This window comes from Canis lupus, unplaced genomic scaffold (genome assembly GCF_011100685.1).
Source record: "Canis lupus familiaris isolate Mischka breed German Shepherd unplaced genomic scaffold, alternate assembly UU_Cfam_GSD_1.0 chrUn_S204H364, whole genome shotgun sequence".
In the NCBI taxonomy this organism is placed as follows: Eukaryota; Metazoa; Chordata; class Mammalia; order Carnivora; family Canidae; genus Canis; species Canis lupus.
Genome location: NW_023330927.1, coordinates 3,992 through 20,109, shown reverse-complemented (window position 1 = coordinate 20,109; position 16,118 = coordinate 3,992). Strand labels below are relative to the sequence as shown.

At 44.9% G+C, this 16,118-nt stretch overlaps 1 protein-coding gene across 1 annotated transcript in view; it reads left to right on the top strand.

Annotated features, from left to right (window-relative positions):
• Window positions 1–15,901, top strand: part of LOC119878906 (5'-AMP-activated protein kinase subunit gamma-2-like) — a gene marked incomplete at its 5' end in the record, with an annotated part of 39,376 nt that extends 23,475 nt beyond the window's left edge. The window contains 2 exons of the mRNA XM_038589445.1: window positions 14,689–14,758; window positions 15,627–15,901. Coding sequence (XP_038445373.1) covers window positions 14,689–14,758; window positions 15,627–15,634 — 78 coding nt within the window. The remainder of the gene's footprint in view (window positions 1–14,688; window positions 14,759–15,626) is intronic.
• Between the last annotated feature and the right edge of the window lie 217 nt (window positions 15,902–16,118).

Sequence of the window (16,118 nt, the reverse complement as noted above, 5' to 3'; positions counted from 1 at the left end):
TCATATTCCACTTGGAATAGGTGTGCTCGTGCTGCAGAGATGAGCAGCCGCTTCTTATCAAATGCAAGTGTCTTGTCTCGTTCAGCCTCTTGACTTCTCTTCTTGCTTCCTCAGGAGGACCCTGTCTCCTCATTCAAAGTCCCTTCCTTTGTCTATGTGGATACCAACCCTGGAGTTCTGGCTCTTGGTGGTGACTTCTCTTATTCTCTTAGGGCAGTTTTTGCAAAGTGTAGGATGAATACCGCTATGGCATGCAAGATGATTTTACTGGGTTTAAGGATGAACATTTTAGTAGCTATATATTTGTGTATATCAGGAAAAAATATATAAAACACCCATACCTATGATTTCCTAGAATTATTGCCTAAAGACTAATTTATTTCAAGTCAATTCTGAATAATTGTACAGGTTGCATGGAGGGAGATATGACAAAATGGCGCCTGACAAGGTTGGGAAGCAGAGCTGATGAATCCAGGCCCTGTCATTCCCCCTCAACACGACACATACCGCCCACTCCTCTTCACTTGCACACTCACCACAACTGTAGTTACCTACCAAAGGTACTTCTTGGATAGACAATCAACATCTGAAATTTGGCAGGTTTCCCCAGCATTTTTCCATTCTCCTTACCTCAAATAGGCTCATCCTGTCAGTTTTTCCCCATATCCTAGTCTCTCGTATTTATTTCCTGACCCATTGAAATGTCAAGCCCAACCCATTGTTTATCTCTCTGATACTTATCAGAGTAGCTTGCTCGATTCTTATGATCATTGGGAAAATGTCATAAACAGTCTTGCTGGTTCCAGACTCTCCCATATCCATCCCTCTCCTTCCTCTCTACGCTGGCAGTAAGATCTCTTGATATTTCCCAGTCCGAGGAAATTACTTTCACCCCTTGCATCCTACCACATGACATGTAATTCCATCCCCTTGGCTCCCAGGGGTCTCTACTGATCAGTCCTTAATTTCTCTCACTCTGCTCTCAGATGAAGGCCATTTGCCTGCTGTGTCCTAAAAGTATCTTCACCTGTAGAGTTTTTCCTCTGCCATGACTACCACCTGAAGAGCTCTCCCTCCCTCAATCTGCCTCAATACAACTCCTAAAGGAAGCCTTACCTCTCATGTTCCTTAACATTTGTATATGCTATGCTGTTGCTAGAGTTGGTTGTTGGTTTTGTTTTGTTTTTGTTGTTTTGTTTTGTTTTCCTTAAACTTCTTTGTAATTTTTAAGATTTTTTTTTTTTTAAGAGAGAGAATGCACACACACAAGCTGGGGGAGGAGCAGAGGGAGAGAGAGAATCTCAAGCAGGCTCCCTGATGAGCTTGGAGCCCAATGTGAGGCTCGATCTCACAACACCAAGATCATGACCTGAGGCAAAATCAAGAGTCAGACATTTAACTGACTTAGCCAAGACATCCCTGCTTTGTAAATTTTGACAGAAATACAGTTTTCACAATTAGGCTAAAACCACCCAGTCAGCATATCACTTCCTGAGGACAGGGCCTAGGTCTGATATAATTCCCAAATACCATGTGGATGTTTTTGGCTGTAAAGTAACAGGAAACTCTGACTCAATGTGGCTTGAAGGACATCTGTCGCCTCATGTTACAGGTACAAAAGTAGGACAGGCCCAGGCAGAATGATAGACAGGTCTGTTCAATGACATCACCAAGGAGCCAAGCTCTTTCTCAGCAGTGGCTTCAGCTGAAGGCTGGTCCTCAGTAACAGTCAGGGCCACGTGCTCCCGGTACAAGAACGGGGTGGGGTGGGGGTCGTGTGTGCCTGCATAGCAGGGCACCAACTCTCTTCAACCAATAGTCCTTCCCTTACTCTGGGACAGTAAGAAATATTGTCACCATCATGACTCATTTAAGAAAAGGGTGTATTCTATGACAAAATTTGGAGCTTATTCTAGGAACCAAGGTGGCAGGAGAATGGATGCTTTGTAGGCAGCCAGTAATATCCAATACAATGTAGAACAATGTGCCACACTCTGAGGAGTACACATTGTAATAAAGGCTATGCAACAGAGTCTAAAGGGGGGGATATATGTGCATATATATAACATGTCCAATACACACATATATTCTTATGTAATCCATAATTACATAAAATTCATACATAATTTATAATTACATATATAACATGGAGAGTATGAGAAATAGCTATCTTTTCTGAATCAAAGAATAAATAAAATGACACATTTAGATAAAAATCAGAGGGTACATTTAATACGTGAAATGTAAGAACATGTGGAATTATACAGTATCAGGGACTACACATAAACAACTAAAGGTAAGGGGCATGAGATGACATGACTACTTAGGTAGAAAATCCTAAGTAATCAACAAAATAGCCACTAGAACTTACAAGTAAACTTATCGAGGTCACAGGGTACAAAGCTAATATACAAAAATCAAAGATATCTTTATATGCTAGTGGCAAATAATTAGGAAATTAAATTTGAAAAATAATTTAATTTACAAAAGCATACAAAAAAAACCCCATAAGATACTAAGGAATAAATTTAGTAAAGATATGTAGGGCCTCTATGGTGAAACCCACAGAAGATGGCTGAGAGAATTCAAAGACACAAAAGAACAGAAGGATACACCATGGTCCTGAATGGGAAGGCCTGACATTGTTAAGATGTGAGTTCTTCCCAAATTGACCAACAGATCAAACGCAGTCCCAACCAAACTCCAGTAGGCTTCTCATTATTCTGAAGCTTATGTGGAAATACAGGGGGCTGAGAGGAGCCAAAGCAATGTTTTAAATGAAGAACAAAGCTGCAGAATGCTTACTACCTGATTTCAAGACTTACTGCAGACCTACAGTAATCAAGAAAGGGTAGTCATGACCGAAGTATAGATACAGATCATTGAACAGAATGGAGAGGCCAGGAGATAGACACCTGATGTATGGTATGTTGATTTTGGTTTTTTAAAAGATTTTATTTACTTATTCATGAGAGACACAGAGAGAGAGGCAGAGACATAGGCAGAGGGAAAAGGAGGGTCCCTGTGGGGGAGCCCAATGCAGGACTCAATCCCAGGACTTTGAGATCATGACCTGAGCTGAAAGCAGACGCTCAACCACTAAGCCACCCAGGTGCCCTGTACATTAATTTTAGATAAAGATGCTGAATCAATCTTTTATTTTTGTTGGGGGAAAATAAAGTCTTTTTAACAAGAAATTTGGAACAACTAGGTATCAGCATGGGGGGGAAAAATGCACCTAAACCCTTACCATATATCATAATAAAAAATTAAACCAAAATAGATCAGAGACCAACCATAAAAGTCAAAATATAAGAATTCTAGAAGGAAACATTGAAGAAAATCTTCGCAGCCTTGGCAGGGCTGTGGGGGACAAAGATTTCTTAGGATACAAAATGCAGGAATCATAAAAGGATACATTGGATCTTATCAGAATTTTAAAAATTTTGTTCAGAATGGGATAAAATGTTCTTAATACATGTATCTGACAAAAGGTCAGATCTGAAGGCTCCACTGGGGAAGGATCCTGCTCATGTGGTTGATGGCAGGATTCAGTTCCTTACAGACTGTTGGACAGAAGACCCCAGTTACCTGCCACATGGGCCTTTCCAGCATGGTAGTCTGCTTCGTCAAACCCAGCAAGGGAGAGTCTGGCAGTAAGACAGAAGTCACAATCTTATTATGTAGCCTAATCCTGGAAGTGACATCCTCTCACCTTTGCTTGTTCTGTTGGTGAGAAGCAAGTCATTAGGTCCGGCTTACACTCAAGTAGAGGGAATTACACGAGAACACGAGTCCAGGAGGTGGGGCTCATCAGGCTGTATCTTAGAGTCTCCTGCCACATTCATATAACTCAATATGGATAAAAGAAATCCAGTCAAAAAGTGTGCAAAAGATTTGTACGGTCACTTCACTAAAGAAGATACATGAATGGCCAATAAACACATAAAAAGATACCATTACGGGACGCCTGGGTGGCTCAGCGGTTGAGCATCTGCCTTTGGCTCAGGGCGTGATCCTGGAGTCCTAGGATCGAGTCCCGCATCAGGCTCCCTGCATGGAGCCTGCTTCTCCCTCTGCCTGTGTCTCTGCCTCTCTCTCTGTGTCTCTTGTGAATAAATAAATAAAATCTTTAAAAAAAAAAAGATATCATTAGGCCTCGCAGAAATGTAAATTAAAACCACAGGAGAAACCATCACCCACCCACTAGAAAAAAAAAAAAAGGAAAGGAAGGAAAGGAAGGAAAGGAAGGAAGGAAGGAAGGAAGGAAGGAAGAAGGAAGAAAGAAAGAAAGAAAGAAAGAAAGAAAGAAAGAAAGAAAGAAAGAAAGAAAGAAAGAAAGATAGATCATACCAAGTATTAATGACAATATGAAACAACCAGAGTTCTCATATGGTTAAAGGTAAAATGATACAACCAACATGCAAAACTGGCTATTTCTCATGTTAAATGTGTACCTTCCATATGACCCAGTCATTATCTACCCTTTGCTGTTTATCCAAGAGGAATGAAGTTGTGTCCATGCAAAGATTTGACCATGTTTGTTTATAGCAGCTTTATTCACCACGGTCAAAAAATGGGCAACATCACAAACTCCATCAACAGGTGAATGCAGGGCAGCCCAGGTGGCTCAACGGTTTAGCGCACCTTCAGCCCAGGGCATGATCCTGGAGACCTGGGATCGAGTCCCAAGTCGGGCTCCCTGTATGGAGCTTGATTCTCCCTCTGCCTGTGTCTCTGCCTCTCTCTCTCTCTCTGTCTCTCATGAATAAATAAATAAAATCTTAAAAAAAAAAAAACAGGTGAATGCAAAATGTGGCAAATCTGTGCACTGGGACACTGCTCAGCAGCAAATTGAGCAAAGTACTGTTATACTCAATCAGGTGAATGGATCTCAAAATCATTATGCTAAGTGAAATAATCCAGGTGCAAACAAGTGTTTACCAATGCTTCCATGTATATAAAATTCTGGAAAATGTCTATGGCAGCAAAACCTAGACCACCGATGGCCTGAGATAGCAGAAGGAAGGAGGGATAAACCACAAGGGGCCCAAGACAACGTTTGGGGGTGATAAAAAATGTTTTGTATCTTGATTATATTGGTAGTTTTACGTTGACTTTTCACTCTGTACACTTGAAATGTATCCAGTTTATTGTAGGTAAATTATATCAGTTAAAAGATTTATAATTTGAGGTATACAGATCCAGCCTCTGCATCTAGTTGTCTGGCTCTGTGTCCCCCGTTCACATTAATCCCTCTGATTAGCTATGCAACATAGTAAACAGTGAATAAAGATCACCAAATTCCCTGGAGCCAAGTGCAGAAGAGGTAACAGAAGCATTAACAGGCCCCTTTAATTCCAGCTTGATTATTGTACATGCTTGTGAGCACTTTATATAGAACAAAGCAGAAAAAAATGGAAGTAGTCTGTTAATCATTTTGTAACTTTTTTTTTTAAGATTTTATTTATTTATTCATGAGAGACACAGAGAGAGAGAGGCAGAGACACAGGCAGAGGGAGAAGCAGGCTCCCCATGGGGAGCCCGATGTGGGACTCGATCCCAGGGCCCCAGGATCAGGACCTGAGCTGAAGGCAGACGCTCAACTGCTGAGTCACCCAGGCATCCCCATTTCTGTAACTTTTCACCAAATTCTGGCCCGTCTCTATAAATGAAGGGATTAAAAACACTGCAAAACTATTATCAGTGGTCTGTTCTGGAGAGTGCTAAGGAGTAGGCCAATTGTAAGGGAAAGAGTAGAGAATGGTGACAAAGACGTCCTGTGACTTTAGAGCATTTTTTGTGTTGCTTTATTTTTTTTTTTTTAAGATTTTATTTTTAAGGATTCTCCACACCCACATGGGACTCAGACTCACAACCCCCGAGATCAAGAGTTGCATGCTCTGCCGAATGAGCTAGCCACACACCCCATTTTGTGTTGCTTTATAATTTTTTTTCAATTTTTATGATAGTCACAGAGAGAGAGAGAGAGGCAGAGACACAGGCCGAGGGGAGAGGCAGGCTCCATGCACCGGGAGCCCGATGTGGGATTCGATCCCGGGTCTCCAGGATCGCGCCCTGGGCCAAAGGCAGGCGCCAAACCGCTGCGCCACCCAGGGATCCCCCCATTGTGTTGCTCTATAATAGAAACACAGCACAAAGTCATTGGCTTGATGCATTAAGAATTGAAATGTTAGGGACACCTGGGTGGCTCAGTGGTTGAGCATCTGTCTTCAGCTTAGTCTTGCATCAGGCTCCCTGCAAGGAGCCCACTTCTCCCTCTGCCTATGTCTCTGCCTCTCTCTCTGTGTCTCTCATAAATAAATAAAATCTTAAAAAAAAAAAAGAATTGAAAGGTTAATTGAACTTATTGAGCCATACGTACTTTTTTTTATTTGCAAAGTATTATGGGACCACAAGAATTATCAGGGGAATAGATATATTTAGCTCCCAGTAAGTCTTGTCAAGCACAACACTAATAAAATATTTTGGTTGGCAAAAAATAAAAACAAATTTGGGTTTACTGGTCTAAAAGCAAGAGAAATACAGATTTCAGACCCTGACTGCTAAGTTCCACAGAAGTTGGAACCTGACGAGTACAAACTAACCTTATGTATGTGTAGGGTTCCTTCTTCTTATGGTTCATTTAAATTTATAAATATACCAGATATTTTAGTGACCCACCTACCATGGTGCCTGGCATGCAGCAGATACTAAATATTTGCTCAGGGTCTGTCTTCAAAATCTTAACATTGTCTACTTTTTGGAAGTTAGAAGATAGTTTAACCGAAAGAATACAGGCGGGGCACCTGGGAGGCTCAGTGGTTGAGAATCTGCCTTTGGCTCGTGATCCCAGGGTCCTGGGATCGAGTCCCACATTGGGCTTCCTATAGGGAGCCTACCTCTCCTTTTGCCTATGTCTCTGCCTCTCTCTCTGTGTGTCTCTCTTGAATAAATAAATAAAATCTTAAGAAAAAAAGAATGAATCCAGGCAAAAGGGACCTTTTTGGTGTAGTTCATTTTCTTCATCTCTTAATCATTTGAAAACAGGGGTTCAGCAAACCTTAGCTACAGAAATTGGTTACCACCTCTGAAAAAATATTGTGGAATTGGATGCTCTTTAAAGAAAATCATAAGTAAGTGTTATTTATGCATCTGAAGTTGTTATTTGGAAAAGCAATCAAAATGAACACAACCCCCCACACACAATATACTGATTGAAATTGATCAGAAGAATTAATAGTTATACTGTCAAATATCTTAAGTTTTGCGTTTTTATCAAATTTCTACACCACTTAAAAAAAATCAATTGTTTTCACTTAAGAGAAATTAAATCTATAGGGTGGGGACAAGAGCTGGCAAAGCTCCTCACCGATTTCCAAACCGGGTCGTGGAGTGCTGTGGACAAGTCTCTTCCTCAGAGGGAGTCTATTAAAATAAAAATGTTTGCTGCCACCACTTCTAGCACAGGCACTTTGTTTTTTTCTTCTAAATGTCAGTTCCATTGCTCAAGGGAAAGCGGCTATATATCATTGGTAAATAAGAATGAGGTCCAGAAGAAACATGAGTAAATGGAATGAAGTCATCTCTAAACCCATTTACGCTACCAAAATCAATCATTTGCCTGCCATGTTTTTAATTGATTTGCTAAGACTGAACAATTAACTCAAATTTTTTTGGAACACCTACTATGTGCCAGGCACAGGCGATACAAAGATGACAGGTCAGTCTTCAGAGTTTATGGGATTTGGGGAAACAGCAAAGTAAATCCCAACCCTGAGTTAAGTGCCTCGTAGAAAGAAATATGTGTTAAAAGAAGGTTAAGAGCATTTTTTGTGTTGCTTTATTAAAAAAAAAAAATACAGTTCTCGAGGTGAGCTGTAGAAGAGGTCAGGAATCAGGAAAGGCCTTCTGGTAAAGGCTGAGCCCTTCCTCTTTAAGACTCATTCTTAAAGGAATGAGGAAAACTAGACAACTGTCAGAGGTAGGGAGAGAAGCCAGAACGGTCAAAGCCTTCCTTAGGGACCTTGCATCAAGGCCTAAGCGAGGGGGAATGCAGAGAAAATTGGCAAGATGAAGAAATGGAAGGATCAGACTCCTGCTCTGAGCTGAGGAGCTCACACAGCATTCCTAAAGTTCCCTAGAGCCACTGAATGGTTCTAAATGGGGGAGTAGCAAGATCAAGGCTGTGTTTTTAAAAGGTCACTCTGGCTCCAGCGTGAGATGAGAAGAGACAGTGGAAGCCCAACTAAGCATTACGATGGAGATGGAGACCAGTGGGGCAGCTTCCAAGGACAGGAAGTCAGGTGGAGAGGACTCAGGGCTATTTGAGTTGTCCGTAGAAGAGCAGGGAAGCAGTCCAGAGCTCAGGCTTGCTGTGAGCTTGTGATTGAGGCTTAGAAGTGGTCTGCACAGAGGAGGGGTCAAAGCTGGTCTCAGAGCCAACCGAGCATCAGAACAGGCCGCTCCTGTCCTGGCACTGGCGGGTGCGCCCATCCCACTCCTCTTCCACACAGAGGATCTTTGTTCAAAGAAGACAGCGGGGGTGGGGGGGAGACGTCAGAGCTGCAGGTTTCCACATGCTAAATTATTCAGGAGCTACTTATCCAGTATTTAAGGTTGATTTATTTCTTGCAGTAGCTATTTAAGATAAAATAAAAAGTAAAGTGAACTCATGTCTGACCTCAGTGCATAAAAGAAAGCTTTTTTGGCAGTCATTTCATGAATAAGTTTTCCTGTCCAAGAGTTATTCAAAATACTGTATTTTGCCACACCTAGGCAGTTAGGTAAGGCACATCTTAATAATTTAGCATTTTTCACCAACCAGCAAGTCACACTGGTAATGGCTCCCTGGTTTTCAGGCATTCTGTCCATAAAGTTCAACTCCAGCCTCCTGCTCTGTCTCATCACACTGGAGTGCAGCCACCACTCAGACTGGCTGCAGAAGCAGATGGGAGTACAGATAGAAATGCTGTGCTTGCACAAGGCCCAGCTAGGAAAACCCAGCTCCTCTCTACTGTGATCTGCTAGGTTTAGCTCTCGAAAGAGATGAGGTGGCCTCACACATGCAAGCCCCTTCTCTGCATGCAGAGCGTTGCCTGACCCTTCCCTCTCCTGGCTTTGCCACCTCCCTGAAATAGCTCACACTGAGTCTGGCATAGAAGTCAGTTGAGATTTTTAAGAAAATATCACCTAAATATCACCATGAAAAGAGCAGCTGACAGCCACCAACTTTAAATTATTTGCACTAATCCATCATTCATTTGACCCTGTCAACACTATGTACCCGGCCTGAAAAGTTCTGTAAACCCTCAAATGCCTGAAACTCACCCGGTGTAATACAGACAGGAGTTTAAACCCTGCGAGATGTCTTCCTAAATGAAAGCAAGCAATGGAAAGAAGCTCTTGCCTCACTAACCTATAACACAGGAACTAACATATGATACCAAGTGGAGTGAAGCCTGAGAAACTCACATTAGTTTGTTTTAATTTCCATGCTCTCCCAAACTCAGCAGGTAACAGGTACAGGACTTTTTAGTCGGAGGGCCACGTTTGCACACTCACAGCCTCCAGAACACATCCTCCCATTTATAGCCCATTTCTGCCTCCCTCCCCCAAAAAAACCAACTCCTCCAGATGACAGGTGAAATTGATGGTGTTTCCCAATAAATGCTACAGTTAGGGATTTGTTTTTACAAATGGCACTAGAATTAGCTGCAAGAATTAAAACAGACTTTTCAAAAAACGAGGATGATTGACACCTGCCACTATGTAGCCCCGTGCTTTATTTTTTTTTTTCATTAAGCTTTTTATTTTGAGCTCAACTACAGATTCACATACAGTTAGTTGTAAGAGATGTGCGTTCTCTGTACCTAGTTCCCCCCAATGGCAACATCTTGCAGAACTAGAGTGCAGGAGAAATTGAAACCCTCACACACATTGCTGTGAACATGTAAAAAAGGTACAGCCACTGTGGAGAACAGTGTTGGCAGTTTCTCAAATGTTAAATATAAGAGTTACCATATGACCCAGAGATTCCATTCCTGGGTCTATACCCAGAGAAATGGAAACATATGTCTGCACAGATCCTTGTACTTGAATGTTTATAGCAGCAATATTCACAGTAGTTCAAAAGGGGAAGAAACACCTAGCTGGCCATCAGCTGACGAGTGGATAAGCAAAATTGTGGTGTTTGCATACAATGGGAATTATTCAGCATAAAAAGAAAGGAAGTGCTGATCCATGTTACGACGTGGATGAACCTGACAACAGTATGCTGAGTGAAAAGGAGCTAGAGATAAAAGAACCACATATTATCCCATTTTTATGAATGTCCAAGAATAGGCAAATCTACAGAGACAGAAAATGGATTTAGTGGTTGCCTAGGGCTGGGAATAGGGGTCCAAGGGAGTGATAGGTAGTGGTTGGCTAGTGGGTGCAGAGGGGTTCTTCGTTTGGGATGATGAAATATTGGCAAAACACAGATGGTTACACAACTCTGTGAACATACTGAAGACATATTGTTATGATATGTAAATCCTATCTCAATAAAGATTTTTTGGGGATCCTGGGTGGCTCAGCGGTTTAGCGCCTGCCTTTGGCCCAGGGCGCGATACCTGGAGTCCTGTGATCGAATCCCACGTCGGGCTCCCGGTGTGGAGCCTGCTTCTCCCTCTCCTGTGTCTTGTGCTCTCTCTCTCTCTCTCGTCTCTCTCTGTCTAGCAGTAAAGAAATAAATAGAAATTAAAAAATAAAAAAATAAAAAAAAAATAAAGATTGTTTAAAGATTTATTTATTTATTTATTTATTTTTTATTTATTTATTTATTTATTTATTTGAAAGAGAGCCCAAGAGGAAGGGCAGGGAATCTCAAGCAGACCCTACACTGAGTGTTGAAGCCTGACTCGGAGCACCCCTCTCTGGACCCTAAGATCAGGACCTGAGCTTAAATGAGTGGGAATGTTCAATTGACTAGGCCACTCAGGAGTCCTCAATATAGATTTTTTTCTAAAAATTAACCCAATTTGGGGGTGCCTGAGTGGCTCAGATCGGTTAAGGCATCTGCTTTTGGCTCAGGTCAGATCCTGAGGGTCCTGGGATCGAGCCCCGTGTTCAGCTCCCTGCTCGGTGGCAAGTCTGCTTCTCCCTCTCCTCTGCCCTCTGCCCACTTGTGCCTTTCTCTTTCAAATAAATAAATAATCTTTTAAAAAAAAATAACCCCATTTGTTATCTCCTCCACACATTAATGAGCTTGGTTGACTTAGTGGGAGGACAAGATACAGTATATCACAAGCAGGATGTTGACACCGATTTATTTGATCAAGATTGCAGATGGTTCATCACCACAAGGATCCCTCATGCCCCCTTTACAGCCACAGCTTTCTACTGTCCCCAATCCCCACCCCAACCTGTTCCCCAAATCTGTTTCTCCACTTCTCTAACTATATAAATGGAATAACACAGTATGTGTACCTTTTGAGAATTGGTTTTTCTTTCACCTAATTCCCTAGACATTCATGCAAGTGGTTGTATATACCAAGTCCACTTTCCTTTTTGTTGGCTGAGTACTACTACTCTGTGGTTGGGATGTAACATAGTCTTTTAACCATTTGCCCACTGAATGACATCTGGTATTCCAGTTTGGGCTATTGCAAATGAAACTTCTATGAACATGGTATACAAGGTTTTCCATGAACACAAGTTTTCATTTCCCTGAGATTAATGCCCAGAGATGGCAAATGATGCGTCATATGGCAACTGCATGTTTAGTTTCCTAAGAACACTACCTAGTTGCTTTCCAGAGCAGTGGTGTGACTTTCCATCCCCACAGCAATGCAGAAGAAACCCTGTGTCTTGTCATCCTCACCACATTGGGTGGAGTCACTGTTTGTGTATTTTGGCCATTCTAATAGGTAGTGGTCACAACTTACTGTGGTTGTATTTTTACTTCCCTAATGGCTAATATTGTTGAACATCTTATCATGTGCTTATTGCCATTCGTCTTTTTTCAGTGAAATGTCTCTTCATATCTTTGTCCATATATCTGAATTCCTAACTTTTATTTTTCTATTATTGAGTTTTGAAGCTCTTTAGGCAGTACCAATACTAGCCATTTGTTGGCTGTATGGTGTTAGAAGTATTTTCTCCCACTCTGTCACTTGTCTTTTATCATCTTAACAGGATCTGCCACAGAGGAGAACACTTTTTTAATTTTAATGAGGTCCAATTTATTAATTTTACCTTTTATGGATCATGCTTTTGATACCAAGGTCTTACTCTTTGCCTCGTAGATCCCAAATCCTGATTGGGATCCAGCACCACTGTTTTTGCCAACCTTCCTCAAACACCATTTTGACATATTTCTGTGGGTCTATTTCTAGATTCTATTTGTTTCTATTTGATTATTGTGTCTATTCCCCCTGCCAGTACCACAAAGACTTGATTACTCCCACTTCATTCTTCATTTTCAAGATTGTTTAGCTCTTTTACAGCCTGTGCCTTTCTGTATAGATTTTAGAATAAACTCATCTTGTCTACACAGAATCGTTGGTAGGATTTGGTAGGAATCGCATTACAGGTAGAGAGATCAGCCTGGGGAGAACTGACATCTTTTACTATGTTGGATCTTCCAAAAGCTGAATATGGGGGTGTCTCTCCATTTCATTATAGGTCTTCTTTCATTTTATCCACACATTGTAATTTTCAGCATACAGAATCTTGTACATGTTTTCTTAAGTGTGTACTCACATGTTTAATTTTCTTTGTAGTGATTATAAAATATGTATTGTTTTTAATATCACTTTCACATGTTAGTATAAGTGGCAGTTAATTTTTGTGTTTGATCTTGTAGCCTGTGACCTTGCTGAACTCACTAGGTCTACTTCTGGTTGTTTTGGTTTGGGTTGTTTTTTTTTGTTGTTTGTTTCGTTTGTTTTGTTTTGCTTTGCTTTTGTTTTGTCTTTCAGTAGATTCCTTGGAAACTTTCTATGAAGACAACCATGTCAATCTGCACATAGGGATGATTTTATTCATCCTTTGTAATTTGTCTGCCTTTTTCTCTTTCTACCTTCCTGTAGTGACTGGAACTTCCAGTACGATGTTGAATAAGAATAGTGTGAAAACAGGCATCGTTGCCTTGTTCCTGAACCTACAGGGAAAGCATTCAGGCTCTTGCTGTTAAGCAAGACATAGCTGTAGGGTTTTGTTTTGTTTTACCATCAAAGGTCTTACAAAATTAGTTTTGTCCTCTCCCTGCCCCTCTCCCTTTTTAAGGAGAAGCTTAAGACTTAGGGATTGGCCCAACTGAGATGACTGAGCAAAAAGGAAATGCAAAGGAGATTTTAGTACTTCCTCTTCCAGGCCAGGCCTGCAAGAGTGATAAAACTAGCTTCCTTTCAAGGGGTGGGTCCGGAGGGGGGTGGGGTTGGGGTGGGGGGCTTTACAGCCCTAATCAGCGTTTGAGAACTAATCTCTGTCAGGGCCCTTGCAGTCTGCAGTGAGCAAAGGGCATCCCGTAAATGGGGCAGAAATTGGCCGTGGCCCAGGAGAGCCTCAGGAGCCGGGCGCCTGTCCCCTCTCTTGCCCCGCCCTCCCAGGCACCTCTGGCAGCCTCGCTGCCTGCCAACCTGAGCTGCCGATAGGAGAGTCTCAGATACCCAAGATCCAGGGTGACAGGAGTGGCCAGGGCCAGATTTAGATTTGTGCGAGCTTTTGGCAGTGTTTCACCCAAAGGAGAGACTGAGCTGTGAAGAAAGGAAGCCAATGAAGACTTCCGTGGCAGGGGTAACGCTGAGAGCAACAAAGTGCATCTGCACTACGTGTAACCCACGGAACGTTGTCTTCTTTTTTAAATAGGGGGACGAGGAGGGGCCGGCTTAACGTAAAAGCTAAAAAAGACAAGCGATCACCTCCGCCACCACCCCTCCCCACCCCCGCCCCGGAGCGGGGGACCCGGCCCGCGGGGGTCCCGCAGCCCGCAGCCCCCCGCCCCCCGCCCCCGCGCGTCGCCCCGCCCACCGCCGCGCTCCCCTCTCGCCCCTCCCCCGGGCTGGCCTGACCACACCTGCGCAGGTTAGCCCCGCGGGGACGCGCCGGCCGCGGCGGCGGGGAAGGTGAGCGGACGGGCGCCGCGGCGTGGGAGGGCCCGGCGAGGACGGGAAACCGGCCTCTGCTAATGGCCGCCCGGCGACCGGGGCGGGAAGCAGGGCCGCGGCCGGAGGGGGGCGCCCCGGCCGCCGTGGCGCGAGCCGGCCGCGGGCTCCTCGGGGTCCTCTTCCCACGCTTCCTCCTCGCCGGTCCGTACCAAAGCCGCCGGGGGCCGGGGGGGGGGGGCGGACCGGTCCACTCGGGGAGGGGCGGCAGGTTAGGCCGCGGCCCGCACCACCTGCGGCCCCCCGGGCGGGGGCGGGGGCGGGGGCGGGGCGGCGGGACGGGCCGGGGCCGCACCGCCCTCCCGGTTCCGCTCTGTTCCCTGCCGGCGGGCGGGGCCGCGCCGCCCCGGCCCCTCCGCCCCAGGCCCCCGGGCGGCCCCGCGCGGCCCCGCCCGCCGCCGCCCCCGCCGCCCGCGCCCCGCGCGCCCGCGCCCCGCGCGCCCCCGCCCGCGGCCCCGCCCGCACCCCGCGCCCCCGCCCGCGCGGCCGGGACGAGCGCCGCCGAGCGCATGCTGATCCCTGTCCTCCTCCTCCTCAGGCGGCGCTGGCGGCGGCCCCGGGACCCGCGGAAGCCGGCATGCTGGAGAAATTCGAGTTGGAAGAAGAAGGTGAGTGCCCCCCGCCGGAGCGCGCCCCGTGTCGCCGCCCAGGGCCGGGGCGCGGGGGGGCGGGGGCCGCGGGGTTCACGCCCGGAGGCTGAGCGGCCCCCGCTGCCGAGCGCGGCCGGGGATGCGGGCGCCGGGCCGGCTCGGGGGACGCGTGCGCGGGGCCCGCGGGGCCGCTCGGGGCGGGGGGGCGGGAGGGGCGGGAGGGGAGCCCCGGCAGCCGGCCGCCCGCACCGAGGGGCGGCCCTTTTGTCCTCAGCAGCCCGAGTCGAGGGAGAGCAAGGTGTCATGCAGCCTGATGGTGTGATGCCGCCGCTCCCGGAGAGGTAACCCCAAATTGTGTTGACGGCCCCACCTTTAAATAACGCAGATGGGTCCCTTATCGGGGTGTGCCGAAATACCAACCGGCAGGGTGTGTCTGCTGGTTAATAGAGAAAGTTAAATAGCAAAACCAGAAAGCGGCTTAGAGGCCTCGGTTTGGAGTTCAGGTGACCCTGTCACTCCCATCGTTTGTGTCGCCCTCGTCTCCCGTTCGGTTTCCTTTCTCTTGCCCTGTGTTCTTCTTACTGTCTGGATCCTGTTTGGAAGCTGTTAGCATGGGAGGGGGGGCGAGCTTGTTCTCCTCTGGCAAAATTAATATTTTAAAACGGAATACGATGAGCGATCACCTGGATCTTATTTTGAAACTTAAAATTGGAAGGGGATAAGCTTGTTTTTGGGCAAAATCCATATTTAAGATGAACTAGGATGAGCTCAAAGCTGAAAAACAACTTCCTACAAGAGGCTTGACAATTTGAGGAATTTATTTTAAAAGAACTCCACACTGCCTGGCGCACTTGCGTTATTTACTTGGTGACTTCTCTTTTTCCAGAGTATTGATAGAATGAAGCTCCTGGAACAAAGAATTTGCCATGTGGATGCTGTGCCCTGTGCCAACTTTACTTTAATCCTTGCGTTCACTTACAGTCAGGCAATCACTTAAATATGCATACACAGCCGATATGAGAATGTTAACCAGACGGTATTAGGCCAGTACCTGCATTTATTTTGTTTTACATTTCCTGCAGCACTTCACAAACATGTTAGCTAGAAGATAATGCATGTGAAGTAATTATCATTAAAAGTCTGCATCTGTATTTATTATTAGCCACCAGTTACTGGTTACATTTCAGAATCTTACTGGGACTTAATGTGCATTTTATTCTACTGAAAAATAATCCAGTATCTTAAATCGAATCCACCCCATTACTCATCAGTTCCGTGTCGCAGGTCATGTTTTTGACCACTCTCCACAGAACAGTATGGTGTTCCTCCCTTTCCACTGAGACTTTGAATATCTGGGGATCTTCTTCTCTGAGATCAG